General features: G+C 42.1%; 1 protein-coding gene and 1 non-coding gene across 26 annotated transcripts in view; both read right to left on the reverse strand.

Moving 5' to 3' along the window:
- USP54 (ubiquitin specific peptidase 54) overlaps positions 1 to 27,031 on the reverse strand; it is a 138,854-nt gene that overhangs the window by 24,384 nt on the left and 87,439 nt on the right. For 14 of the 25 annotated variants that reach the window (XR_004026714.1, XR_004026712.1, XR_004026713.1 and 11 more), the window contains 16 exons: positions 24,805 to 24,918; positions 24,597 to 24,679; positions 23,697 to 23,762; positions 23,426 to 23,531; positions 23,168 to 23,314; positions 21,228 to 21,377; positions 18,026 to 18,194; positions 16,356 to 16,526; positions 12,467 to 12,598; positions 11,906 to 12,286; positions 11,443 to 11,674; positions 8,366 to 8,499; positions 5,321 to 5,488; positions 3,468 to 3,566; positions 2,706 to 2,825; positions 1,591 to 1,786 (listed from right to left, as the gene is read on the reverse strand). Coding sequence is in view for 20 of the 25 variants with exons in the window: in XM_030798218.1 (XP_030654078.1) it covers positions 1,591 to 1,786; positions 2,706 to 2,825; positions 3,468 to 3,566; positions 5,321 to 5,488; positions 8,366 to 8,499; positions 11,443 to 11,674; positions 11,906 to 12,286; positions 12,467 to 12,598; positions 16,356 to 16,526; positions 18,026 to 18,194; positions 21,228 to 21,377; positions 23,168 to 23,314; positions 23,426 to 23,531; positions 23,697 to 23,762; positions 24,597 to 24,679; positions 24,805 to 24,918 (2,468 nt within the window). In the remaining 5 variants the exon portion in view is untranslated. The remainder of the gene's footprint in view (positions 1 to 1,590; positions 1,787 to 2,705; positions 2,826 to 3,467; positions 3,567 to 5,320; positions 5,489 to 8,365; positions 8,500 to 11,442; positions 11,675 to 11,905; positions 12,287 to 12,466; positions 12,599 to 16,355; positions 16,527 to 18,025; positions 18,195 to 21,227; positions 21,378 to 23,167; positions 23,315 to 23,425; positions 23,532 to 23,696; positions 23,763 to 24,596; positions 24,680 to 24,804; positions 24,919 to 27,031) is intronic. The other 11 variants (XM_030798222.1, XM_030798221.1, XM_030798232.1 and 8 more) reach the window with 9 other exon arrangements.
- LOC115831307 lies at positions 10,823 to 10,926 on the reverse strand. The gene has a single exon (XR_004026830.1). It is a non-coding gene; the product is annotated as a U6 spliceosomal RNA (small nuclear RNA).

Below are 27,031 nucleotides of genomic sequence, written 5' to 3' on the forward strand. Positions count from 1 at the left end.
CTGAGAGGCAGCCCGGCCAAAGGAACCATGAGGCCACATTTACAAAATACAGGGTGACTTGGGCTCATGGGAATACACAGAAATCAACCATTTCAAATGTGTTTTTATAATCTGGATTTTGTTATATTAGTCACTGAGATGTTTCCCCAAAGCAATATGACTTTCTTGAGATTTAGGAGTAGGAGTAGGGATTAACTGTATTTAGTTGGTTTCTCACTAATTGTTTGGTATTTCTGACTTTAAAAACTTAATGTTACAAGGACTTAAATAAAGCCTCGATCACTCACATACATCAGGATGTATACGTTTTCTGGAAAGGGTTTACCTATCTAAATTGCTTATATTCAAAACAAGCCCCTAAATTTGAATGAAAATATACTATAAACTTTTGAGGGTATAGTCACCCAGTCACCCTTATATTACAGAGAATATGATATACTAATATAGGAAGCCTAATCATAAAAGGCAATATTACATAACGGTTAAGGACATGTACTTTAGCATCAAATAGACCTGCAATTTTTTTTTTTTTTTTTTTTTTTTTAGATAAGGTCTTGCTCTGTCACCCAGGCTGGAGTGTGGCAGCGCCATCACGGCTCACTGCAGCCTTGACCTGCCAGGCTAACTGATTCTTCCACCCCAGCCTCCCAAGTAGCTGAGACCACAGGCATGCACCACCATGCCCAGCTAAATTTTTTGTGTTTTTTGTAGAGACAGGGTTTTACCATGTTGCCCAGGCTGGTCTCAAACTCCTTGACTCAAATAATCTGCCCTCCTCAGCCTCCCAAAATTCTAGGATTACAGGCGTGAGCTACCATGCCTAGCAGTTAACTATTTTTGAACATTTGTCTTTTGAACATTGAACCCAGGAGGTTGAGGCTGCAGTAAGCTGTGATCGTGCCACTGCACTCCAGCCTGGGTGAAAAAGCAAGATCCTGTCTCAAAAAAAAAAAAAAAGTTAATTGCTTTTATTAATTTATATTTTGAAAACTATTCAGAATTATTAACGGTCCAAATTAATGTTTATTTAAATTCATCTATTCTAAGTAAAAGTCAAATTCAAGGGCTAAGATGTGAGAACTACAACAATGACTACTGGAACTTCTTTCCTAGTCCTGACCATAAAGAAGCAAAGCAAAGGGAATCTTTGTGTCTCTTCTCTATGGTGCAATCAGAGCAAGAAAGACTGCTTTCTCTGCTTCCATAAGGATAGGAAGCACTGAAATCCCAAAATAAATCACATGGTAGCTACCACAACATGAAATGTAGCCTGGATTGGCATGTCTAAGAACATAATATATACAAATATAATAATCGCGTTATTACACAAGTCCAGGGCTAAAGTTACCCATGGGAAATGTGAACAAATGGTCTTATTATGCTGTACTTTTTGCATCCTAGGAATTATTAAGATAAGGACCAGCAGTACAATGAGCTTTTCACTGTATGTCTGACCTGAAAGAAGAAAATCTTTTCAAAGGACTCCTCTCTCCCCTTCAGTCACCAAGACGATGAGAGCTCTTGCTATAGAATACTCATGGTCACTTCTTCCCCTGGCATTCATAAACTAACATGGTTCCCAAGCACTACCTTGTTGGCTGAGGGAGAGTCCCCGCCTGTGTTGGGAGGCAGGCTGAGGGCTGCGACGGCTGCTGTGGTGATTGCTGCTGCTGCATGCGATCCTGCAGGCTCCGTGCTTTTCGAATACTGATTTGCAACTTCTTATCGACTAGGGCTCTGCTGTGCGTGCTACAGCTGGCACCATGCAGGGCAAGTCTTAGTTTAGCTAAAATGCAAAGAAAATATAGCAGAAACAGAACACAAAACACAAACAAAAATAAAAAGAATAAAATTGAAAAAAATGAGCAAAGATATGCAGTAAAACTCAAAATATGTAGCAGGAATGCAAGGCATGGACCATGCATATGCTGTCCAGGGCACACAGCTGCCTCTGGCTATAAGGAACATTGATGGAAGCCATGGAGGCCAAACAGGTTAATCCAAATTAAAAAAACAAAACAAAACTAAAATAAATCAAGAAGATAAACCAGTGCCTCCATCTTAGAGATTGCCACTCTTGTCCTTTGCAACTGACCTGTCTGACTCTGGTCTCCACACTCTACTCTCACCTCTCTCTCCCCAATGGCCAACAGCAGAAATAAGATCCAAACCTGCATCTGTCTTTATAGACCACAGCTTCTTGTGGGTCACATACAAGAAGCTGATACCAATTCTAAGCCTTAGTCTCTTGCTGTAAGTTTATGGTGCTGCATACTATGAAGGTAGGGGAGAATCAGAAAGAATCAAATATTGAATTAAAAAGTCACAGGCCTGGGAAGTCATAGCCAATTTATTCAGTTTTCCTTCTATAAGCTCCAACTCACTAGTCAGTGACTAGCAAAAGAGCAGACTAATCTCACATCTGAGGTCTAACTTTATCCTGAAATAAGAAGCTAGGCATGACTGGAGAAGTCATCTATGGATTCCTTGCTGAGGTTATTCTGGTAAATATCCATAGGCCACAGTGCCAGTGCCAGGTACACTTAGAAATCTAAAGGGCAAAAGCAGCTAATGCGACTCAGTTTGGGAGAGCAAGAGTGAGGAGACACAAAAACTGTTTTTATCCTGTCTGAGTGACAACACTAATAATACCTATTGTGAAGTTAGTCAAATGTGCCACAGCCATAGCAGTTAGAGTTACTTACAGATAGCTTCATTACAGAGAGCCAAAGCTGCAGCACAGTCTCCTTTCTGTTCCAGATGCAGTGACTCTTCAAACACTGACTCTGCCTCTTGCAGGGACCTCTCAAAGCCGTCACTCCTCCCTGAAAGGGCCAGCACTTTTCATTTTCATTACAATTCATTCCAACTCTTCTTGTGTACTGTTGTTTCCCTTCAGTACACAGAGATCCTTGCTGCTGAGCCACTGGTCTACCCTTATTCCAACTGTCTATTCCTATTAAGAATTATCTGAAAACAAGCAGGACATCCACTTTGCCTTAACCAAGATGTTACCAAGGCCATGAAAGAGAGGCATGCCATTAATGGCCATATATTCTAACACCAAGACCCTTAGGAAGTCCCTCAAGGAAAGAACAAAGTATTCTATATAGCAGAAGGGTAGGTTCTTATGCCTGGAATTGAACTGCTCTTTCCCAGTGCAATTCTTGCCAACTAGTGTCAGAACACCCTAGATGTCGACTGAGACCTTCACTGCTATGTTATGGCAAAGGTAGCTTCATTATTCTGTGAATAGCCATCCATACCACTTATTTACTTCACCAATTCACAGTCCTCTATGCACCACCCTAAACTGGAAAATCAGTACACTTCTTGGTCACGGATGGTCTACACTTCCTAATCCAATGTACCTGCCAGGGCAGTTGAACTGCCTTCATTCCTGGTTTGCATATACATACTTGTCATAAGCATTGCTAAGTATTTACTTTCATCATGCTATTCCTCACCAAAACTATCCCCAAAGAAGTCACCTTCCCATACAGCGAGCAGGGAATATTCCATCCTCCTCTCAAAGTGAATGTGTGCCAAAGCAGGTGCAGAAGAGTCTAAAAACAATACCAGATGAAAATGCTAGGAAGTACAGGCAGAGAAATTTTTGTAAAAGAACTCTCATGTTTATGTATCCCTTACCCTCTACTAAATCATAATCATACATTGGCAGCAAGCTGCAATATAAGTTCACCACCTACAAATGGGATTGCCAGTGAGCCTTCACAAGGTTGCAGGGAAAAAAAAAATGTGGGTCACTTCTCCCATAATGTCCCTCATCCTCCACTTACCTCCAGCAGGACATGGTAAGAAAGGCCCTTCCACATCCCTAACATTCACTTCCTAATTCATCATGACTTTTTGAGAGCAATGGGAAGACAATGGAAACAGCAGGTTGGTTCTGAAGAACTTGGCACTCAGGATCCACTCTATCTCTAGAGGTGTGGTTTCCCTTACTCCCCAGACCTGAAGTTCTCTCATAATATTTGTAATCAACTAAATGTATACACCTTTAAAATCAGAGGTAGTTCCTAGAGCCATTTTTTTAAGTTCTCTACTCTACGGAGATCTAGACAAGCTATAGTTGATCAATCACTGTACCAAATTTTAATTCTTATCCTTCAGAATCTTAGCATTCCATTCCTTGCTCATGCAGGAAATGCTGAACCACAGTGTATAGAGAACTGACAATGAAATATACCCAGTGGGATCTCCTCCTAACTTTAATCTATTGCCCTACTGGCAGAGAGAGAAAAAAATGAAAGGAGAGAAATGACAAGACCCCTTTTTTCAGAAGCAAAATAAACCTGGGACACCAATGTGATACAGCTTGAGGTCAAAAAAGGAGAAAAGACTATCCAAATATAGAGACAGCTAAGTATTAGGTATTTAAAACTAATTTGGAAACTAATACAATGTCTTGGGAAATATAAGGCAACAATTACCTTGAATCAAGAGAGTAGTATTAAAGGAAAAAAGCTGCCCCCAAATAGGATTACTTGGCCCAAGAAGATTCTCTAAGTGTATATAAAAAGAGAAAAGTGGTCAACAGAAAACAGCCAGCAAAGTTAAAAGCTTGCACTTACAAACTTGGACCTTCATACTGCTTTAGCACAATTTGTTGTAAGTGGGGTTTCCAAATTATAAAAACAATAAAGTCATTTTATAGGAAAAAAACTAAGATACAGGTTTCATGGCCTATTTAAGTTAGATACTTCAGCTTGGCTGAACTATTTTGAAGGCTAGTCTCTTTTGGTACAAAGTGACATCCTAAAAAAATTCTAGGAAGAAAAAAGTCTAACATGGGGCAGTTGTGGAAGTAAAGTCCATGCAAATTGTTTGAGGTTACAGAATCAATTGTCATGGTATCAAAAGTTAACTGGCTTTGTTCTTGCTCCTGTTTGGCAGATCCACTTCCCTGATGCTCCAGGTGGAATATTTCATGGGTATGTTCCTTCCCAGCAAGTAGAATTCCCCTCACTGTCAGTGTGGCTCACTGCCATTTTCAGCTATTTCTGACTCAAGGCTAGTTTTAGTTACACCTTCAACGGATGTTCATGGGAAACATTATTCATGAACGATATACTATCTCTAATCTATAGGCTTTTAATAGATGTGCCCCAAATCAGTGCCTATCTCCAGTCAATAGTCTTGTCACATCCTACTCTAACTTGTTCTCACTGGAATGGGTGAATTAAGATTTAAAAAATTATTTTGCTAAAGAGAAGACAGGGAACTTACAAGCTTAGATTTTTTTTCTACCCTTTCTGTCTGTCCCCATCACCCACAATCTAATGCTCACAACAATTACCCTGATTCTGCAATTCATCCAAGTCCATGAAGCGGCTAGGATGAGGGTTAAACCCTTTCGCTGCCTCTAATTCCTTCTCCCGTTTTCTTCGAAGTTCCTGCTCCTGCGCCCTCCTGGCCACCTCTTCCTGCAATTCATCCAGTTCACTTTTAGAAGATATCTCCTCACCTGTAACATAAGCAAGGGAGAAGTCACCACATTTCCATTACCAAGACTAAGTACTTGATGAATTTATGACCACTGCAATACTTTCCTTTTGGAATTCTTGCTTTCAATTTGGAGTTTGTTTGTTTGTTTGTTTGTTTGTTTATTTATTTATTTTTTGAGACGGAGTCTCACTGTGTTCCCAGGCTGGAGTGCAATGGCGCAATCTCGGCTCACTGCAACCTCCGCCTCCCAGGTTCAAGCGATTCTTCTGCCTCAGCTTCCTGAGTAGCTGGGACTACAGGCACGTGCCACCAAGCCTGGCTAATTTTTGTATTTTTAGTAGAGACGGGGTTTCACCATGTTGGTCAGGCTGGTCTCAAACTCCTGACCTCGTGATCCACCCACCTCGGCCTCCCAAAGTGCTGGGATTACCTACAGGTGTGAGCCACTGCGCCTGGCCCAATTTGGAGCTTATATTTTGGATAATACTTTCCATAATTAGATTCAGGATGGCACTTGGGCTAGGAATAATAATAATAATAACAACAGGCCGGGCATGGTGACTCATGCCTGTAATCCCAGCACTTTGGGAGGCCAAGGCAGAAGGATCACCTGAGGTCAGGAGTTTGAGACCAGCCTGGCCAACATGGTGAAACCCCGTCTCTACCAAAAATACAAAAATTAGCCGGGTTTGGTGGCAGGCATCTGTTATCCCAGCTACTCGGGAGGCTGAGGCAGGAGAATCACTTGAACCCAGGAGGTGGAGGTTGCAATGAGCCAAGATCCTGCCATTGCACTCCAGCCTGGGGGATAAGAGCAAGACTTCATCTCAAAATAATAATAATAATAATAACAACAACAACAACGACATTTACGGAGCGCTTCACAACAATGGTATTACACTGAACATTTGTTCAGCACTTACTATGTGCCAGAAAGTTTTAAGCGTGCTTACATGTATTATTTCATTTAATCATAACAACAACTTACGAGGTAGATACTATTACCTCCATTTTAGGAATGAGAAAACTGAGTCACAAAGAGGATAAATAATTTGCCCAAGGTAAAACAAATGGGAAATAATGGAGCTAAATTAAAGTCAAGTAGGTTAAATTCGTAATCATGCTCTAATCATTAGAGAACACTTTCTACCAGGTGTTGTCACTGACTGACTGGGGAGCTTCAAGAATGTCATTTTCTCACCCTTAATTTCCACCGCCTCTTTGAATTTGTAAAATGTCCACAGCAGTATAAGTCCAATTTTATAAACCTTTCTAGATGGATCTAAATAGATCTAGAAGGATGTCCATAATAAATTAAGTGAAAAATTGAGAGAATAACATGCATAGTATGACTTCACCTTACTTTTTAAAAATGATGCTTACCTATATATATGTACATAAATTTATCTATGTACTTGTGTAAGCATAGAAAAAGACAGAAAGATATATACCACAATGGTAACACTGGTTCCTTCAATTTCAGGAGGCAAAGGGCAGATTATTGAATTACTGGACTTGATTTACCTCTGTAGTTTTTTAAGAGTATGCAAAGTTACCATATAAGAATGTTTGTTCTGTGTTTTAATAAAATGGTTAAATCAAATTGTGGGGCATAAATAGGGCTTATGATACAAACAGGATGGTGGGGTGATATGGTGTGTGAAGAATCTTGTCATAACTCCTTGCTAATTATCTTTTACCAATTGAAGAATGCTGTTGGTGAATTCTATCCAACTAGTCCAGAATTGAGGACTATTCAGGAGATCATGAGACTCAGTCGTTAGTGTAATTTAAAAAATGCTGGCTATCTGAAGAGAAGGGAGAATAGTCTCATGTATGATTCACAAGTTTCTCAAAACAATGTTATTCAACATGAAATAAATTAAAATGTGGGGAACAAACCAAATGTATAATTACAATGGGAAGCCCAAATGTCTTCCACATGTCTCTAACTGTAACTTACTAGAGCCCAGGATTCCAGAGATATCTGCCTCTATAGGCATTGTTCTGCTCTGCCAGATGTCCGCAACCTTTAGTATACATACCTAAAAGGGTTCATGCCTTTTTACTACTGCTGCTGCAGGCCTTTCTTCCTGCTACCTCTAAGAATTGTCAGTAACTATCAAGATAATTGGTAGTAAGACTAAGATATTTAGCCAGGGGTAAGGATAAATTTGAATTGCTTATTTCCAAGTTTTGCAAATAGCCACATGTACCCCTTTGGTATGTCAATTCATAATACTAAACAATAAGAAATCCATTTCCCAAGAGGCTGTCCCTAATCCAAGGAAAGCCCTAGGATTTATTCTTCTGAAAAATGGGGATGTTACTAACACTGTTCAACATATTTTTGTCCCTTCTTGCTCCCACAAGGGCTCCCTCCAAGTAGAAAGAAATATTCAGGCAGGCTGTGATGGAGAACAAAAAATAGATAAATCCAAAGATGGAGCAACTGAAATGACTCTACATTTACATTCTGATGGAATACTCAAACTGTAACTGTCCTCTTTTTTTTGAAATGGAGTCTCACTCTGTCGCCCAGGCTGGAGTGCAGTGGCACGATCTCAGCTCACTGCAACCTCCGCCTCCCAGGTTCAAGCAATTCTCCTGCCTCAGCCTCCCGAGCAGCTGGGACTACAGGTGCACGCCGCTATGCCGGTTAATTTTTTGTATTTTAGTAGAGATGGGGTTTCACTGTGTTGCCCAGGCTGGTCATGAACTCCTGAGCTCAGGCAATCTGCCTGCCTCAGCCTCCCAAAGTGCTGGGATTACAGGTGTGAGCCACCACGCCCAGCCTGTAACTGTCCTCTAATTTCAAATGTGCTCAGGTAAGTCTGGTCCCCAGACAAAACTGCTGGTCAAATCCAGTCCTCAAATTCAGTGTCATTCTGCTTACCTGAGAAAGGCTGACTCTTTGTCCAGCCACCCATGGATGCTGTGGAGTCTACCTCCAGGATGCTACTGCTGTGCGACTTTGGGATATGACGCCAGGAAGGAACCAACCCAGCTGATCTCTTAGCACTTGGATCCCTTCAAAAGAGAACTCAGAGTCTAGTGAAAGCATGAAAGCAGGTTATAGCAACATTCCTAGGACTAAATCTCTCTCTCAAAAAAAAAAAAAAAAAAAAAAAAAAAAAAAAAAAAAAAAAAAATCAAACTAACACAATTAGAGCTTCTGCTAAACTACTTCTGAAGAATTGAAATATCCACTCATTCTCCTATCTAATCTCATCTCACCTCATTCACATCTTGTGCATCTAGCACAGTAACTGGTACATAATACATATTCAAAATCTGTTGAATGTATTAATGAACATATTGGTTTCATATCTATTTCCTTCTTTCTTACTAAACCTTTGTAGCATCTTCTCATAAGTAAAACTGAACAGGATCCTGTGGACAGGGAAGAACATTGAGAGAGTATGAACATGTAGTTATCACCTTTGTAGAAGATATAATGATTCCTTTCAAAGCAGCTCTACTATTAGAAAAATTGCCTTGGCCAGGTGCAGTGGCTCATGCCTGTAATCCCAGCACTTTGGGAGGCTGAGGCAGGCGGATCATGAGGTCAAGAGATCAAGACCATCCTGGCCAACATGGTGAAACCCCATCTCTACTAAAAATACAAAAATTAGCTGGGCAAGGTGGCACACACCTGTAGTCCCAGCTACTAGGGAGGCTGAGGCAGGAGAATTGCTTGAACCCAGGAGGCAGAGGTTGCAGTGAGCTGAGATTGTGCCATTGCACTCCAGCCTGGAGACAGAGCGAGACACTCCCATCTCGAAAAAAAAAAAAAGAAAAAAGAAAACAGAAAAATTGCCTCTGTGGCAACTCAGTAAAAATAATGTATGGAGATTTGAAAGTTATAAAGCAAACTGAGCCCTATGGGCAGGGTACAATCAGTGCTAATAAACTGTCATCATTATTATGAATATTATTAGCATTGTAAAACACAGAGTCCCAGTGACCCTAAAACAAATCAAAATAAAAACTATCCCACCACACTGGGTGTGGTGACTCACACCTATAATCTCAGTACTCTGGGAGGCTGAGGTGGGTAAATCACTTGAGCCCAGGAGTTCAAGATAAGCCTGAGCAAAATGATGAAACCCCATCAATACCAAAAAAAAAAAAAAAAAAAAAAAAAAAAAAAAGCAACGACAACAACAAAACACTGTCCCAGAATAACATTTGGGTTTCTTCTCTGATTTTAGGATTACGTAAGTTTTAATTCACTAATCCATTCTTTTTGAGACAGAGTTTCGCTCTTGTCACCCAGGCTGGAGTGCAGTGACGCGATCTTGGCTCACTGCAAACTCCGCCTCCCGGGTTCAAGTGATTCTCCTGCCTCAGCCTCCAGAGTAGCCGGGACTAGAGGTGCATGCCACCATGCCTGGCTAATTTTTGTGTTTTTAGTAGAGACGGGGTTTCACCATGTTGGCCAAGATGTTCTCGATCTCCTGACCTTGTGATCCACCCGCCTTGGCCTCCCAAAGTGCTAGGATTACAGGCATGAGCCACCGCACCTGGTCCACTAATCCATTCTTGTTTGTTTGTTTGTTTGTTTGTTTGAGATGGAGTTTCACTCTGTTGCCCAGGCTGGAGTGCAATGGCACGATCTTAGCTCACTGCAACATCCACCTCCTGGGTTCAAGCAATTCTTCTGCCTCAGCCTCCCAAGTAGCTGGGATTACAAGCGCCCGCCACCACACCCGGCTAATATTTTTTTTTGTATCTTTAGTAGAGACGGGGTTTCACCACGTTGGCCAGGCTGGTCACGAACTTCTGACCTCGTGATCCACCCGCCTCGGCCTCCCAAAGTGCTGGGATTATAGGAGTGAGCTACCGCGGCCAGCCTAGTCCGTTTTTGTTTTTTTGTTTTTTTTGAGACAGAGCCTTGCTCTGTCGCCTAGGCTGGAGTTGCCATGGCATGAGCTCGGCTCATTACCACCTCCACCACCCGGATTCCAGCGATTCTCCTGCCTTAGCCTCCCAAGTAACTGGGATTATAGGCGCCCAACACCATGCCTCGCTAATTTTTGTACTAGCCTGGGATTACAGGAGTGAGCCAACATGCCTGGCCTAATCCGTTCTTTAATACATTTTTTTACTGTGTATATTTAAGGTGTACAACATGATGTTATGAGATACATAGAGACAGTAAAATGGTTACTATAATTGAAGGAAATTAACATACCCATCATCTCATATAGTTACCCATATTTTTTTTTGTTTTTGTGGCAAGAGGAATTAAAATCTACTCATTTACCATGAATCTCATATGCAGTACAATTTTATTAATTGTAGTCATGTTTTACATTAGATCCCCAGACTCATTTATCCTACATATCTGAAAAATACGGAAATCTTCACAAATTTTTGTGCCACCTTCGAGCAGGAGCCATGCTAATCTCTGTATCGTTCCAATTTTAGTATATGTGCTACCAAAGCAAGCACTAAACAATTATTTCATTATCCTTAGCAAACTAAGACAGGAACGGAAAACCAAATACAGCATATTGTCACTTATAAGTGGGAGCTACATGATGAGAACGCATGAACACACAGAGGGGAACAACAGACACGGGCCTATCGGAGGGTGGGGGTGGGAGGAAAGAGAGGATCAGGAAAAATAATTAGTGAGTACTAGCTTAATATGTGGGTTACAAAATAATCTGTACAACGAACTCCTACAACACAAGTTTATCATAACAAACCTGCACATATACCCCCGAACTTAAATTTTTAAAAATTATTTTATACATAACTGTACTTCAAATAGAAAGTTCTCTCCTTTCTCAAGTGCCTTTGTTCTTCCAGCAGAGGGTGCTGTTGTTATAGGAAGTTGAGAGAGCACATAGAGATAGTAGCAAAGGCCATCCCTCCACTTGTCTAAGCCATGCCTGAAAGCCCCAAGTAGGTGGCTCACATTGCTGCAAGGGACAATGTTGCTGTTCAAAGGCCAAACAATACCTGTAGACATTTGAGCTCTCAGGCAGGGCTGCATCCAGGCTGACAGGGCTGCTGCTGTTCCTCTCACTGCTTTCATAGCCAGATTCCATTCGCTGGATTAGTCGGGGGTGCTGCTCTAAAAGGTGAGAGCCTGGCCGTGCTGGGCCCCAGCGCTTGTACTGGGGGCTTGGTCCACCAAATTTAATGTCATAAGAAGGTGGCTTGCTTGGTTCATCTGGTATAAATTCTTTAGCTATTCCAATCAAAAGACAGGTATGGAAAATGAGGTAGATTTAGCATTTGCCTAAAATCAAGACCTAACCAACTCCTCCCTCTGGCTACTTATTCACTGAACTCATATCCCTAAAACACCTGACATCAGAATAAAAATGCCCCTTGCCAGATGTACCAAAAAACCCAGGTTTTAAAAAGACATAAATCAACTTTATTCAAAAGCCCAATTCTTCCCTAATTATCTCCTTACCTGAATCCTCAGAAAAGGGGCTAAGCTGGGTATAGCCACAGTGCTTCCTTTTGTCCTTACTAAAGATACTGTCAATATTCAGAGATTCTCGTTTGGGTCTCCATGTTGGACGATACTTGCTGGAAGAACTGGATTTTGACTCACTGCTGGTACTCTCTATTTCCCAGTCACGAGAGTGTAAAGGCAGGGTCCTAGGAGGTTTTTTGTCAGGCTGGTCTCCTCCCCTGCCCCCGCAGTGAGAGCCTACATTGGTCTGAGAAGCCAGGGATGGTCTGTTATGGATCATATTGCTGACTGTCTCTTTAAAATCCCTCAGCCTGTTGGTGCTGCTGGATGGTTTGGAGGCATTTCTAGGAGCCTGCTTCTCTTTCAGTGTTTCTCCTAAAAACACAAAGAATGAAAGAAATATAGATGTTTAAAGTGATCACAGATACTAGACCCCAGTGTCGAAAAAGCAAAGAAAAGCCCTCTGAACAGAAAGGAGAAGCCAACAGTCTGGAGCATGACAGAAGTTTGATAGAGTGAATGAAGGAGAAAGAGAAGCAGTGCAGAAGGGCTTGCCTTCACTGTGGTATCCCGAGGCCTGAGGCTCATCGCCTTTCCTCCTAACCCGACCAGAGCTCCTCTTGCGCTCTATCAGTGACCCTTTCTTGGATGTGTGTTTCTGATTACATTCACTATCAGTCAGGTGTCCTGAAAAAACAAGGAAATTGCGGTAAGCTGGTATCTGAGACTAACCTCCAACCTCCTGAGAACCTACCTAATCTCCCTTTGGGAATGCCACACATTTAGAGTACCCATGGAACAGAAGCTGTAGGGCATAGACTATCTGACTTCAGTGTAGGAACCTCCCAGTAGATAAATGCAGAGAAGGGCCGGGTGCAGTGACTCACACCTATAATTCCAGCACTTTGGGAGGCTAAGGCAGGCAGATCACTTGAGCCCAGGAGTTCGAGACCAGACTGACCAACATGGCAAAATCCTGTCTCTACTAAAAATACAAAAATTAGTCGGGCATGGTGGCATGTGCCTGTAGTCCCAGCTACTGAGAGGCTGAGGCATTAGAATCACCTGAACTCAGGAGGTTGCAGTGAGCCGAGATCACGCCACTGCACACCAGCCTGGACGACAGAGCAAGACTCTGTCTCAAAAAAAAAAAAAAAAAAGATAAATGCAGAGAAGCTGGGAGCATCCAAATTTACAGTGTCTCCTGAGCAATGACCAATCTCAATCCCACTCTTGATCTTCCCCAGTGACCCAGAAGGACTAATGACACGTTTCTAGGTAACTTTTTAAAGGCAAAAGTTTTAAAGATTATATAAATATGTCAGGTAGCCATATACTTTCATAAATTGAAGACAGAGTTTTCCTTTTATTTATTTAGCAACACATATCAAATAAAGTCTGATTTTCAGTACATCTGGTATTATCCTGGATACTCCAGACTTTGCCCACAAGAGCTCTGATTTTATATGGCTTTAAGACCCAGTTCTAAGCTTTCCTTAATTGTGGATCATTTAAAGGACATTTCAACTTTGATTCTCATTCCTGTCCCCAACCCATGCTTCACAAAACTTGGCTCCATCCAGAGATTACACTTCATAGTTCCTTAATACTAATCACTGGGAAAACCAGGAGAGCTGGGCTCTTTTATGTAACTTGCCCTGCTTCATGCCCATAGTATGCAAATACATGAGCATGATTTGATGACAGCAAAGGTCAGATTCTAAAGGATATAAGCAACTAAATTGCTGGAAGCCAAAAGATGAATCAAGCAAGTAAATTAAGTTTGAAGATATGCTTAGAAAAAAAAAAAACCTAGGTCAAATGCATGGAGAGCTAACAAAAATTTGTTTTCACATGATAGCATATGAAAATCCTTATGCATATTCAGGTATCACCAGTGTAGTGATATGAATACATATTTTCAATCAGTTGCCCCTTGGAATCTTGTATTGCTTTTATTTGGTCCTTTGCTACCTCTGGGCCCACAAGAAAGATTTAAGAGAGGAGGAAATAACTTGGAGCAACTAAGTCTTTTTTGTTTTTTTTTTTGAGACAGAGTCTCGCTCTGTCGCCCAGGCTGGAGTGCAGTGGCGCGATCTCGACTCGCTGCAAGCTCCGCCTTCCGGGTTCACACCATTCTCCTGCCTCAGCCTCCTGAGTAGCTGGGACTACAGGCGCCTGCCACCATACCCAGCTAACTTTTTGTATTTTTTTTAGTAGAGACGGGGTTTCACTGTGTTAGCCAGGATGGTCTCGATCTCCTGACCTCGTGATCCGCCCACCTCGGCCTCCCAAAGTGCTGGGATTACAGGCGTGAGCCACTGCGCCCGGCCGCAACTAAGTCTTACAAATGTTTAACCAATGGGCATGTTCAAGCCATTAACACAAATCTGCCTCTACTGGAAAATACGCTTAGTTTATCCTGTGGTTTGGCTTCTCCCTGGTTCACAGCTTCAAAAAGTAGGTCTAAAAAACTCACACCTGACACAATCAATGCAGTAGTCATCAAAAGAAAGCCAACACAAGTCTGACAAAACCTCTAGGTCCAACTACCAATTTACAAGAAATATAGGACACAGAAACGTGTTAAAGTATACCATAGGAATAAAATCAGCAAAATTCAGAATGTGGGAAATGTACAGGACAAAATACCTAGTTCTAGCAATAAATTGCAAGGAAAAAACAGTAGATTAAAAGAAATGCAAAGGACTTATCAACTCATCACAATGCATAGACCTCATTTAGATGCTGAGTCAAACACATAAACCATGAAAATATTACGATACTTATAAGTGGATATGTGAACACTCATTGGTTGCCTATCAGTTTTAAGGAATTATCATTGCTATTTTTAAGTGTTATAATGCTGGGCCGGGCACGGTGGCTCACGCCTGTAATCCCAGCACTTTGGGAGGCCGAGGCGGGTGGATCACAAGATCAGGAGATCGAGACCATCCTGGCTAACACGGTGAAACCCCGTCTCTACTAAAAATACAAAAAATTAGCCGGGTGTAGTGGTGGGCACCTGTGGTCCCAGCTACTCGGGAGGCTGAGGCAGGAGAATGGCGTGAACCTGGGAGGTGGAGATTGCAGTGAGCCAAGACCGTGCCACTGCACTCCAACCTGGGCGACAGAGCGAGACTCCATCTCAAAAAAAAAAAGTGTTATAATGCTACTTTAAAAAAGTGATTTCTTATGTTTGAGGAAACATAAGATACATTTATGGAAAATGTGATATAATGCCTGGGATGTACTTCAAAATAATCCAAGAGTGGGTAAAGGTACAGGTAAAACTAGACTGGCCATGAGTTATAATTATTGAAACTAGGTGATGTGTACATGAATGGGCAGTACACTATTCTATACAGTTTTGAATATCTTTGAAATTCTTGATATTTAAAAAAAAAAAAAAAAGCCCCCACAGCTTATAAACCACCAGTCTCAAACAACGAGCTCACAAATTCTCACAGTCCCTAAGAATATGGATACTGTTCTATGCCTTAGGTATTCTATCTCCCAGAATAAACTTTTCATCTCAGCAGTCATTCACTGTTCTTCCCCGTATTGATTTCTTCCTCTGACATGGGCATACTCTCCTGCAGATAAACAAAACAATGCAAGAATATTCTCTGCTTGGAACTCGCAATAACAAATAGATATCTTTCATTCTTTTGCTTCTCTATCCTTCAGGAAGCTTAGCAAGATAACATGCAGTTGTCCCTCACCAATCCCATAAATAGGCCCCTTCTATCAAAGCTGTTCACTTAGGACAAAGCCTGGCATGAGAACATGATGATGTGCAAGATCACAGGGGCTTAATGGGATACCACGGGAATCAAGAGTATAGGAGGAAAAAAGCAGACCTCAGAATAATCACATCAATAATCACATTACAATCATCTTTATGACATGCTGCTATTGACACGAGTATGTGCGATGGAGCATCATGGTTCATTCAAAACTGTGTTGCTTCTTTGTATCCCATTGAATTGCCCAAATTCTGTGCCACTTCTGCCTTTGCATAACGAACATTTCTGACTTGCCCCAGTTTCTTTCTCCTTTTTTTTTTTTTTTTGAGACGGAGTCTCGCTCTGTCGCCCAGGCTTGAGTGCAGTGGCACGATCCCAGCTCACTGAAAGCTTCGCCTCCTGGGTTCATGCCATTCTCCTGCCTCAGCCTCCCGAGTAGGTAGGACTAAAGGTGCCTGCCATCATGCCCAACTAATTTTTTTTTTTTTGTATTTTTAGTAGAGACGGGGTTTCACGGTGTGTTAGCCAGGATGGTCTCCATTTCCTTACCTCATGATCCGCCCACCTCGGCCTCCCAAAGTGCTGGGATTACAAGCGTGAGCCACCGTCCGCACCCGGCCTCGCAGTTTCTTTTTCTTAGGAGATCTATGCAGGAATTGATTCAGGCAAGCAGGACCCTCTGTGTAAGTCCCTACCTGTGTCCCGACTGCTCTGAGACATGGAATCATTCTCCACATTATAGATGACTGTCCCCTGAGAATCAGAAGAGAAGTGACTGACCACAGACTCATGGTGGGAATGTTTGTAGGGATAGCTCTCCGTTGAGGAATCTGTTCGAGTGTCACTTGAGATGGAGGGCTCCCTCCCTGAGAGGAGGAGGAAACACATATGCAAAAAGTGAGGAAACAGAACAGTAACAGAGAGAAGGAAAAGAGATGGACACAGCAAAGCTCCATAAGGCAAGAACTTCCTAGACACAAGTATGAGAAGGATATGCTATACCATCAAGCCATTCTTCCCAACACCCAACTTCCAGATCACCCAGACACATGTAAAATTCTTCCCATCCCTGTCCCTACCTTGCTGAAGCCCTCACTTTGCCTGCCACTGTGAAAAACCGTGACGGTTTTACAAAACCTATCAGGGGAAAAGCAGAAGTAATGAAAAAGTTGTGAAAAGTAAGATCTATTTAGATGGAAAGTCCCAGGACAACCTGTCATACATAGTCAGTTGTTCTCCTATCCCATAATCTTTTTCCTATACTGCCAAGAAAGTCACTTAAAATTTTTGAATTGATATTAGATGCATTTTTAATGTCTCTGAGAAATTATTTGGGCTACTATATGACATACATTAGTATATATTAGTTCAATCAGACTGCTTCCCTCTGAATACCTAGCTGAAATAAGCATAATGGGACAAATGGGTATTTGACTGAAGGGAGAAGAGGTAGAACAGGTCTGGGTGGGGTATGAGAGGTGGAAGAAAGCACCAGGTACCAAGCAGGAGGGAGGTACAAAGGGGAGAAAGAAAGATGTCGAAGTCAAGTATCTTCTCTTTCAAAATTATATCAAGGGCCAGTACCAGATCCAGAAGAGTAAAATAATATTTCTTCCTCCTTTTCAGTAATCAAGCCAAAACTATTAGGTTATACCTCAAATATATTATAAGATTCTGTGGGCTACCCTAGAACTTTAGCCATCAAGCTGAAAATTGTTTTTACAGAAAGTCGTTACTTAAGTTCTGAAAAATTAACTTAGAAGTGAATAACTGATTCATAAGCAGAGGAATATTACTACTGGACAAGGAATTTTTCCCCCCTCCAAGACAGAGTCTTGCTATTTTGCCCAGGCTAGGCTCAAACTCCAGGGCTCAAGTGATCCTCCCACCTCAGCCTCCCAAATAGCTAGGATAACAGGCATGCATCACCCTGCCCAGCTACACATTTGCAATTTTAAAACAAAAATATCTCATGCCAAACAAAATAACTAGCCTTGTAGTGGTTCAAATAAAACAACTCAATTAAGTTGCTGTTAAATTGCTAATAAAAATCAGCCATCCTCACCAATATTAGAAGGTTAAATATTGAGCCTCGCAAACTTAATATCTCAGTCTAAATAAACATAATTTCCTTTTCACTCCTGAGTTGAGGCCAAGTGATTTAGGCAACACTCTTTTGACAACTGAAGGAAATAAAGGCTGGCCCAAGTTAGGCTTCAGCACAAATTGGCACTTCTTTCTTACCTCTAATGGATCCTCTTTCTCCAAGCTAGGTTACGAGCTAAGCACATAATTAAGTATGAGTCCCAACTGTTTGACCGCATGGGGTGAGGAGAGAGGAGAGGTAAAGAGCCAGGCTGCTCACCTGAATCTTCACTGTCGTAGCACATCCTGCTGTATGACTGGAACTCAGCTTGGGGAGGCAGGTCCTGGGTGGATACTGGGGTACCCTGGGGATCTGCATAAAGCAGCAGCAGGGGCTGATAATGCCCCTTGATGCATTTGGTCACCACATCCTTCCATTTGGGCCCAATCTGAACCAGAAACAACCAGAAGAACATGACAATTATACTTTATATCCACAATTCACAACATATCTTCCTGTTCTGTATTTCTAAAGAAAATAAAAGAGATGAAAAGAAAAGAACTGGGTAAAAAGGCAGCAAAAAAGATCTCAGACCTAACACTTTTTTAATTAAATCTTTTTTTTCTTTGCTAAGTCCTTTTAGAAAGCACTAAAATCCTATAGGAGAATAAAAGAATGAATAAAATTACTTTTATTTCTGTGAACCATCAACTCAGTTGTAAAATAGGAATAGAAGTTCTCAAAGGTGGATATGCTACGTGAGGGAACTTCAGCTGCCTTGGTGACCAATTTCTTTTCACAGACATCAAATTAAGCCCTCACTAGAAATTTTCATTTCCTTAGTTTTCTCCCAAATATTAAAATCACTTTCATGAAGCTGAAGAGCAGACAGAAACTCTCTCACAGACTGCCTTAGAACAAATGACATTCAGTTTCAGAGTTCACAAATGGTAGGATATAAAATGTCAAACTGCTTAGAATAGACAACTGAACCTCTCGGCCTTAGCCCTGTGCTGGATTCAGCTCTGTTACCACAGTGGAAAAGAGAGAGAGAACAGCCACGGAATCAATTCAACCCAGTCCTCAAACTCACACCATCTTAAGCTTGAACCAGTCACATTTCTTAGATAATGTGCTGCTCTTGGGGTTAGACAACTAGCATAGTGATATGTTCACAACAGATGTCCAGTAAACTTAAAACTGAGTTATTAATTAAAACATTTATATGCTCTTCGCGTATTAATATAATCATATTTACTACTTTCTAAGGGTATTTTCAAATAAAAACCCTAAATCTAAAAGAATTTATATAAATTGCCCCAAATTACAACAACACAAAAGAGACAAAGAAAAGAATAAGGGAATTTGACAAATACTTTACTATTTGTGGAAGACACTGCTTAAAGTCTGTGGATTGGTGTAGATTATAGTCACACCTTATCTCCTTATCTGCTAACCTTATCACAAGCAGCTTCCTAACTCATGCAGATCACATAAGCCACTTCAACCACAAACTCTGTGGTTTAGACAGTACCAACTTTCCTACTTTGTCATTATAACCCTACATGCCTTATAACTATCCCAAAACACATGTTACTCTGTGATGGGGCACTTCAGGGAGATAACAAAGAATAATTTACAGCAGCCCTGAGACAAAGTAGTACCCACTGATAACTCCAAGATCTGAAATTCTGAACTTTGTATTAACCTTATAACCTCATTTGAGGCATTAGAGTGTTCCTACTCAAATCAATCAACATGCACATTAAAAAAACAAATAACAACAACAAAAAAACATTCCTCTCTGGGGTCCTAGCTTCCAAAAAGACAAAGAAAAGAAAGAGCATGGCACGCCAAAAAGGGCTGTGGCTATGTGCAGCCCATTCATTGCATGAACTGTGCCTGACGCATGCCCAAGGACAAGGCTATTAAGAAGTTTCTCATTCAAGGCCGGGGGTGGTGGTTCACATCTGTAATCCCAGCACTTTGGGAGGCCAAGGCGGGTGGATCACTTAATGTCAGGAGTTCGAGACCAGCCTGGCCAACATGGAGAAACTCCATCTCTACTAAAAATACAAAAATCAGCCAGGCATGACGGTGCGCGCCCATAATCCCAGCTACTCGGGAGGCTGAGGCATGAGAATCACTTGAGCCTGGGAGGCAGAGGTTGCAGTGAGCTGAGATCGTGCCCCTGCACCCCAACCTGGGTGACAGAGCAAGACCCTGTCTCAAAAAAAAAAAAAAAAAAAAAGTTTCTCATTCAAAACATAGTCAAGGCTGCAGCTGTCAAGGACATTTCTGAAGTAAATTTCTTTGATGCCTACATGCTTCCTAAGCTGTAGGTAAAGCTACATTACTACATGAATTGTGCCATTCATAACAAGGTAGTCAGTAATCAATCTCCCCAAGCCCAAAAGGTGCTAACATCCCCACCCAGATTTAGACCTTCGAGTGCTGACCCATGAACTCCACCAAAGCCCACATAAGGAGCTGAAGAAAAACTATTTTCTAGAAAAAAAAAAGGGGAGATTATAGTTTAAAAAAACACTTTGGGCCAGGCACTGTGGCTCACGCCTGTAATCCCAACACTTTGGCAGGCTGAGGAGGGAGGATCACTTGAGCCCAGGAGTTCCAGACCAGCCTGGGTAACATCTCTAACACAAAAAACCAAAAAATTTTAACTAGCTGGGTGTGGTGGCCACACACCTGTAGTCACAGCTACTCAGGAGACTAAGGTGAGAGGATTGCTTAAACCTGGAAGATAAAGGCTGCAGTGAGCCATTATCACGCCCCTGCACTCCAGCCTGGGCAATAGAGTGAGGAGACCCTATCTCAAAAAATAAAGTAAAATACTTTGTCACCTATAAATACAAAACTGCTGAATGCCTGGTGAGGGGATTCAGAGGATATAATAGAAGATACATTGTTCCTATCCTCAAAGAACTAGCCATCTTCAGGGGAAGACAAGATGATACCTTCATGAATTCAGTAGGCAGACAGACATAAAAATATAAAATACGCCGGGCACGGTGGCTCATGCCTATAATTCCAGCACTTTGGGAGGCTGAGGCAGGCGATCACAAGGTCAGGAGTTCGAGACCAGCCTGGCAAACATAGTGAAACTCGTCTCTACTAAAAATACAAAAATTATCCAGATGTAGTAGCATGAGCATGTACTCCCAGCTACTCAGGAGGCTGAGGTGGGAGAATCGCTTGAACCTGGGAGGCAGAGGTTGCAGTGAGCTGAGACCAAGCCACTGCACTCCAGCCTGGGTGACAGAGTGAGACTCCATCTCAAAAAAAAAAAAAAAAAAAAAAAAATATATATATATATATATATATATATATATATATATATGTTTTATGGAAATGTGGGGAGGTCCCATTCAAAATTATGAAAATGAAACACTAAAGACAAATGATTATTCTTTTTTTTTTTTGTAGTCACCAAACACTTCAAAAAGGACTTGACTATTCCTACCTCCTTGACATGAGCATCATCAAAATACATCCATTTGCGAATCTTTGTTTGAAAAAAGAATGTAGAATAATGTTTGCCATAATAACAGATCATTCCAACTAAGTACAGTTCAGATTGCTTGGCCCGGTCATCTGTCACTCTGAAAAACAGCTGAGGGGAAAGAAGAGAAAAGAAAGCACAGTCACATATTCACCCATTCCACATCATCTCTCAGCAGACTCCATCGACATTTCTTAAGTAAAGTACTGGCTTACTTCTCTTCCCTTCAGTTTAAGATTTTTGTTAGTATAGATTAATCATCAGAACTTAACTTCAGCACTTTGTGAGGCCAAGGTAAGAGAATTACTTGAGGACAGGAGTTCAAGAACAACCTAGACTAGATAGCAAGACCCTATCTTTAGACCCAGTGTGGTGGCTCATGCCCGTAATCCCTACACTTTGGGAGGCTGAGGTGAACAGATCTCTTGAGGTCAGGTATTCGAGACCAGCCTGGCCAACATAGTGAAACCCCATCTCTACTAAAAATACAAAAATCAGCTGGGTGTGGTGGTGCACGTCTGTAATCCCAGCTACTTGAGACATTGAGGCAGGAGGCAGAGATTGCAGTGAACCGAGATCATGACACTGCACTCCAGCCTGGGCGACAGAGCAAGACCCTGTCTCAAAAAAAGAAAAAGAAAGAAAGAAATTAACCTAAAAAGACAAAAAGTAAGGAAAAGCAAGACAGATAGTGTCCAGTAAACTGGTATGGTGATGATCTTTCTTCATAACTTTCAATAGTTTTCTTACCAGGGCCTATCATAAGAGGAGCCAGGAAAGTTGGATTAAAAAAAAAAAAAAACAACCAGCCAGGCGCAGTGGCTCACACCTGTAATCCCAGCACTTTGGGAGGGGGAGGCAGGTGGATCACGAGGTCAGGAGATCGAGACCATCCTGGCTAACATGGTGAAACTCCGTCTCTCCTAAAAATACAAAAAATTAGCCGGGCATGGTGGCAGGTGCCTGTAGTCCCATCTACTGGGGAGGCTGAGGCAGGAGAATGGCAAGAACCCAGGAGGCGGAGCTTGCAGTGAAGGGAGATCATGCCACTGCACTCCAGCCTGGGCGACAGAGCGAGACTCCATCTCAAAAAAAAAAAAAAAAAAAAGAAAGAAACGATTGCTTTTGTTTTTAAGAGACAGGGTCTTGCTATGCTGCCTGGGCTAGAACGTAGTGGCTATTCACAGGCAGAATCACTGTACACTACAGCCTTGAACTCCTTAAGCAATCCTCCCTCCTCAGCCTCCTGAGTAGCTGGGACTACAGGTAGGCGCTGGTGAAAAATGAAGATTTTATTGCTCACAGCCTACTCAGGTAAGATTCCTTGAGAAGAAAACCTAAAATAAGATCCCAGAAAGTTCATTTATTCTCAGTCGTGGCTTAATGACATTAAAAAACAATGACAAAGGTTCTCTTTAGTCACAGGATTATCCCAGACATTGGTTCCACACTGTGAATTTCATATTTTTGGGCTCAGGTCACCAACTTTTAACTTCTTCACCTACTATAGCAGTTCTAGTCAGGAATGCCCCTCTTTGGACCTTACTACCTCCCATGGTTGAATACCCTTCCCTACTTTATACTCGTATAAACTAACAATGAATAGAACATATAATAACTCTTTGAATTACTGATTTATCAGTAGCTAAGCTCTGCCTATCCTGTCTTTTAAGACCAAGTCATCCCATTTCTTCTTAAAAAACCTTTGCCACCTATTAAAGGAGATATATGAGCACATACCTGCAAGCACGGGTATCTGTACACAAATAAACAAGTTTATCTGTCCAAAACATTATAATACTTGTCATCTAGGACATACCTGTTTGTCTAGTGCTCACTGCTCCTAAGCAATACTAAGACGCAAGAACTCAAAGTGAGAGATAAAGGTAACTAACACGCACATCACCCAGCTTAAGGCAGGTTCCCAGGCTGTGGATAACATCTTCTGCTAAGTCTGAGTGGTCTGAGTCCCATACCAGCCCAATCGTGATAATTTGTGGAGCATTCATCAACACACGGCGAATCCTGATCCTCTCTCCACAGTTGCTCTGAAATATATATATAAGGCTAGTTCAACATGTTTCCCACTGGCTTTGCATCAATTCCACTGATCGACAGTTCCCTTTCCCACTCCAAACCCCACCCCTGATTTAACTCACTGGACAGTTCCGCAGATCCCCCATGGTGCTGGCATTCTGCAGCAGCTCACCAAACATGCTTGGTGAAGGTTTCTCTCGTCTTTCCAGCATACAAATAGCCTGATTGCTTCAAGATGGGGAATAGAAGGGAGATGATGGTTTGTACTTAGTTACTGCTAAATCAAACATTAATGTACATTCCTAACTCACACGTTTGACTTTCTTCCTCTGCCCCCTATACCAAAGCCCCTGACCAGGCTCAGTGTCCCATAAACACAGTAAGTACCTCTACCTGTCCCCAGATCCAAAGCTCATAGAATCCCCACTCCTCCTCCCACTTTGCTGGCCAGTACTGAGCCTAAGAAAAGGGGAGGGATGGGAGAGGAAAGAAGGAGAACAAAAGTTATTTTTAAATTACTGTTCTGCGTTCCTACAATATAGCACAGACTCAGCAATAAGGATATAAAACTATTAGTGTTTTTGTTGGTGGTGGTGGTGGTTTTTTTGAGACAGGGTCTTGCTCTGTTACCCGGATGGAGTGCAGGGGCTCAATCTCAGCTCACAGAAACCTCCGCCTCCTGGGTTCAAGCAATTCTCATGCCTCAGCCTTCAGAATAGCTGGGATTACAGGCACGTGCAACCACACCTGGCTAATTTTTGACATTTTTAGTAGAGACAGGGTTTTGTCATGTTGGCCTGGCTGGTCTCGAACTCTTGGCCTCAAGTGATCCGCCCACCTGGGCCTCCCAAAGTGCTAGGATTATAGGCATGAGCCACCATGCCTAGCCAAGATATAAAACTATTTGAATGTTTCCAATTAAAGTCCAATAGGCCAGGCACTGTGGCTCACGCCTGTAATCCCAGCACTTTGGGAGGCCAAGGCAGGTAGATCATTTGAGGTCAGGAGTTCAAGACCAGCCTGACCAACATGATAAAACACCGTCCTACTAAAAATACAAAAAAATTAGCGGGGCGTGTACTATTTGTAGAAGTAGCTGGAAGTCTCAGCTACTTGGGAGGTGGAAGCAGGAGAATCGCTTGAACCTGGGAGGTGGAGGTTGTAGTAAGCCGAGATTGTGCCACTGCACTCCAGCCTGGGTGACATAGCGAGACTCCGTCTCAAAAAAAAAAAAAAAGTCCAATCAACTAGAGGAATGCCTGAAGGCATAACAGAAAATCTTGTAAGACTCACCAAAGGGAAGTGGTGGAGATATAATGTACCATCTGGATGAAAGGCAGCGGATCAGAAGTGGCACCACAGCTAGTACATACACACTGGGCCAAAGAGAAAAAGGCAAAACCAAGCAACCATAATCAGGAACTGTTTTGGCACCCATTTAACATCCCAGGATAAACTGTTCTTGAAGAAATGTCTAAAAAAAGATGGAGCTAGAGTTCACCTGCTCAAACAATGTCATTGCAAATTTCTGATGGGAAATGCAGTGTTGAGCAGTACATATATCCTCTTTGGTTTCATCAGCAATGTGGAAGTGAATTCTCATCAGGAGGTTTTCCTGACAGGGAAAGAACAAAAGCAGTACACCAACAATATTTAACAGACAAATACATAAATTGGTAAGCAGCTTACCCACAGAAACAGCAACTCTTCTGGAAGGTAGGAATATTTTGATTTTTTTAACTTTTTAGTTTAAAATAATTATAAATTCATAGCAAGTTTCAAAAATGTACAGGAGATCCCCTGTACCCTTCACCCAGCTTCCTCCAACAGTAACATCTGTGTTTTTTTTTTGTTGTTTGTTTTTTGAGACGGAGTCTCGCTCTGTCACCCAGGCTGGAGTGCAGTGACTCAATCTTGGCTCACTGCAAGCTCTGCCTCCCGGATTCACACCATTCTCCTGCCTCAGCCTCCCGAGTAGCTGGGACTACAGGCGTCCACCACCACGCCCGGCTAATTTTTTGTATTTTTAGTAGAGATGAGGTTTCACCGTGTTAGCCAGGATGGTCTCGATCTGCTGACCTCGTGATCTGCCCGCCCTGGCCTCCCAAAATGCTGGGATTACAGGCATGAGCCACCACACCCGGCACATCTTTGATAACTGTATCAGGAGATGGACATTGATAGAATCCAGACTTTATTCAGATTTCACCAGTTTTACATGCATTCATTTGTGTGTGTGTATGTATAGCTCTATGCCATTTTATCAAGATATAGACCAGTTCCATCACAAGGCTCCCTCATGCTAACCATTTAGAGCCTTACCCGTCCAATCCTAACCCTAACCTGTGGTAATCACTAATGTCTTCTCTCATCTCCATCATTTTATTTCAAGAATGTTATATAAATGGGATCACATACCACATAACCTTTTTTTTTTTTTTTTTTTTGAGACACACTCTGGCTCTATCGCCCAGGCAGGAGTGCAGTAGAGCGATCTCGGCTCACTGCAACCTCTACCTCCCGGGTTCAAGAGATTCTCCTGCCTCAGCCGCCCAAGTAGCTGGGATTACAGGTATGTGCCACCATGCCTGGCTAAGTTTTGTATTTTTAGTAGAGACGGCGTTTCACCATGTTGACCAGGCTGCTCTCGAACTCCTGACCTCAAGTGATCCGCCTGCCTTGGCTTCCCAAAGTGCTAGGATTACAGGAGTGAGCCCGGCCAGCATACAACCTTTTGATATTGCATTTTTCACTCTCCCTTGAGATCTGTCCAAGTTGTGTAAATCAATAGTTTCTTTTTATTTTTATTTATTTATTTATTTATTTATTTATTTTTTTGAGACGGAGTCTTGCTCTGTCGCCCAGGCTGGAGTGCAGTGGCACTATCTCGGCTCACTGCAAGCTCTGCCTCCTGGGTTCACGCCATTCTCCTGCCTCAGCCTCCCAAGTAGCTGGGACTACAGGCGCCCACCACCACGCCCGGCTAATTTTTTGTATTTTTAGTAGAGACGGGGTTTCACTGTGTTAGCCAGGATGGTCTCGATCTCCTGACCTCGTGATCCGCCCGCCTCGGCCTCCCAAAGTGCTGGGATTACAGGCGTGAGCCACTGCGCCCGGCCGTTTCTTTTTATTTTTATAAAAATACTTAATGCTCTGTATTGCTGCATAGTTCTTCATGGTACAGAAGTACCATCATTTGTTTAACCATCTACTCACTGAAGGACATTTGGGTTGTTTTCAGTTTTTTACTATTATGAATAACACTTCTATGAACATTCATAAACAGGTTTTGTTTTAATATAAGTTTTCGTTTCTGTGGGATACATGTCCAGGAATGTAATTGCTAGATCATATGGTAGTTTACATGTCTAGCTTTTTAAGAAACTGCCAAACTGTTTTCCAGAGTAGCTATACCATTTTACATTCCCACCAGCAATATATCAGTGATCCAGTTCCTCAGGAGCACCTCTGATTTGGGGCCACATTTTACCCTGTGATGAGATACGTATCACTCTCAAATTTTCTTTTCTTTACTTTTTTTTTTTTTTTTTTGAGACAGAGTCTCGCTGTGTCACCCAGGCTGGAGTGCAGTGGTGCTATCTAGGCTCACTACAACCTCCTCCTCCCAGGTTCAAGCAATTCTCTTGCCTCAGCCTCCCAAGTAGCTGGGACTATAGGCGCCCGCCACCATGCCTGGCTAATTTTTGTATTTTTAGTAGAGATGGGGT

Source organism: Nomascus leucogenys, chromosome 18, assembly GCF_006542625.1.
Source record: "Nomascus leucogenys isolate Asia chromosome 18, Asia_NLE_v1, whole genome shotgun sequence".
NCBI lineage: Eukaryota > Metazoa > Chordata > Mammalia > Primates > Hylobatidae > Nomascus > Nomascus leucogenys.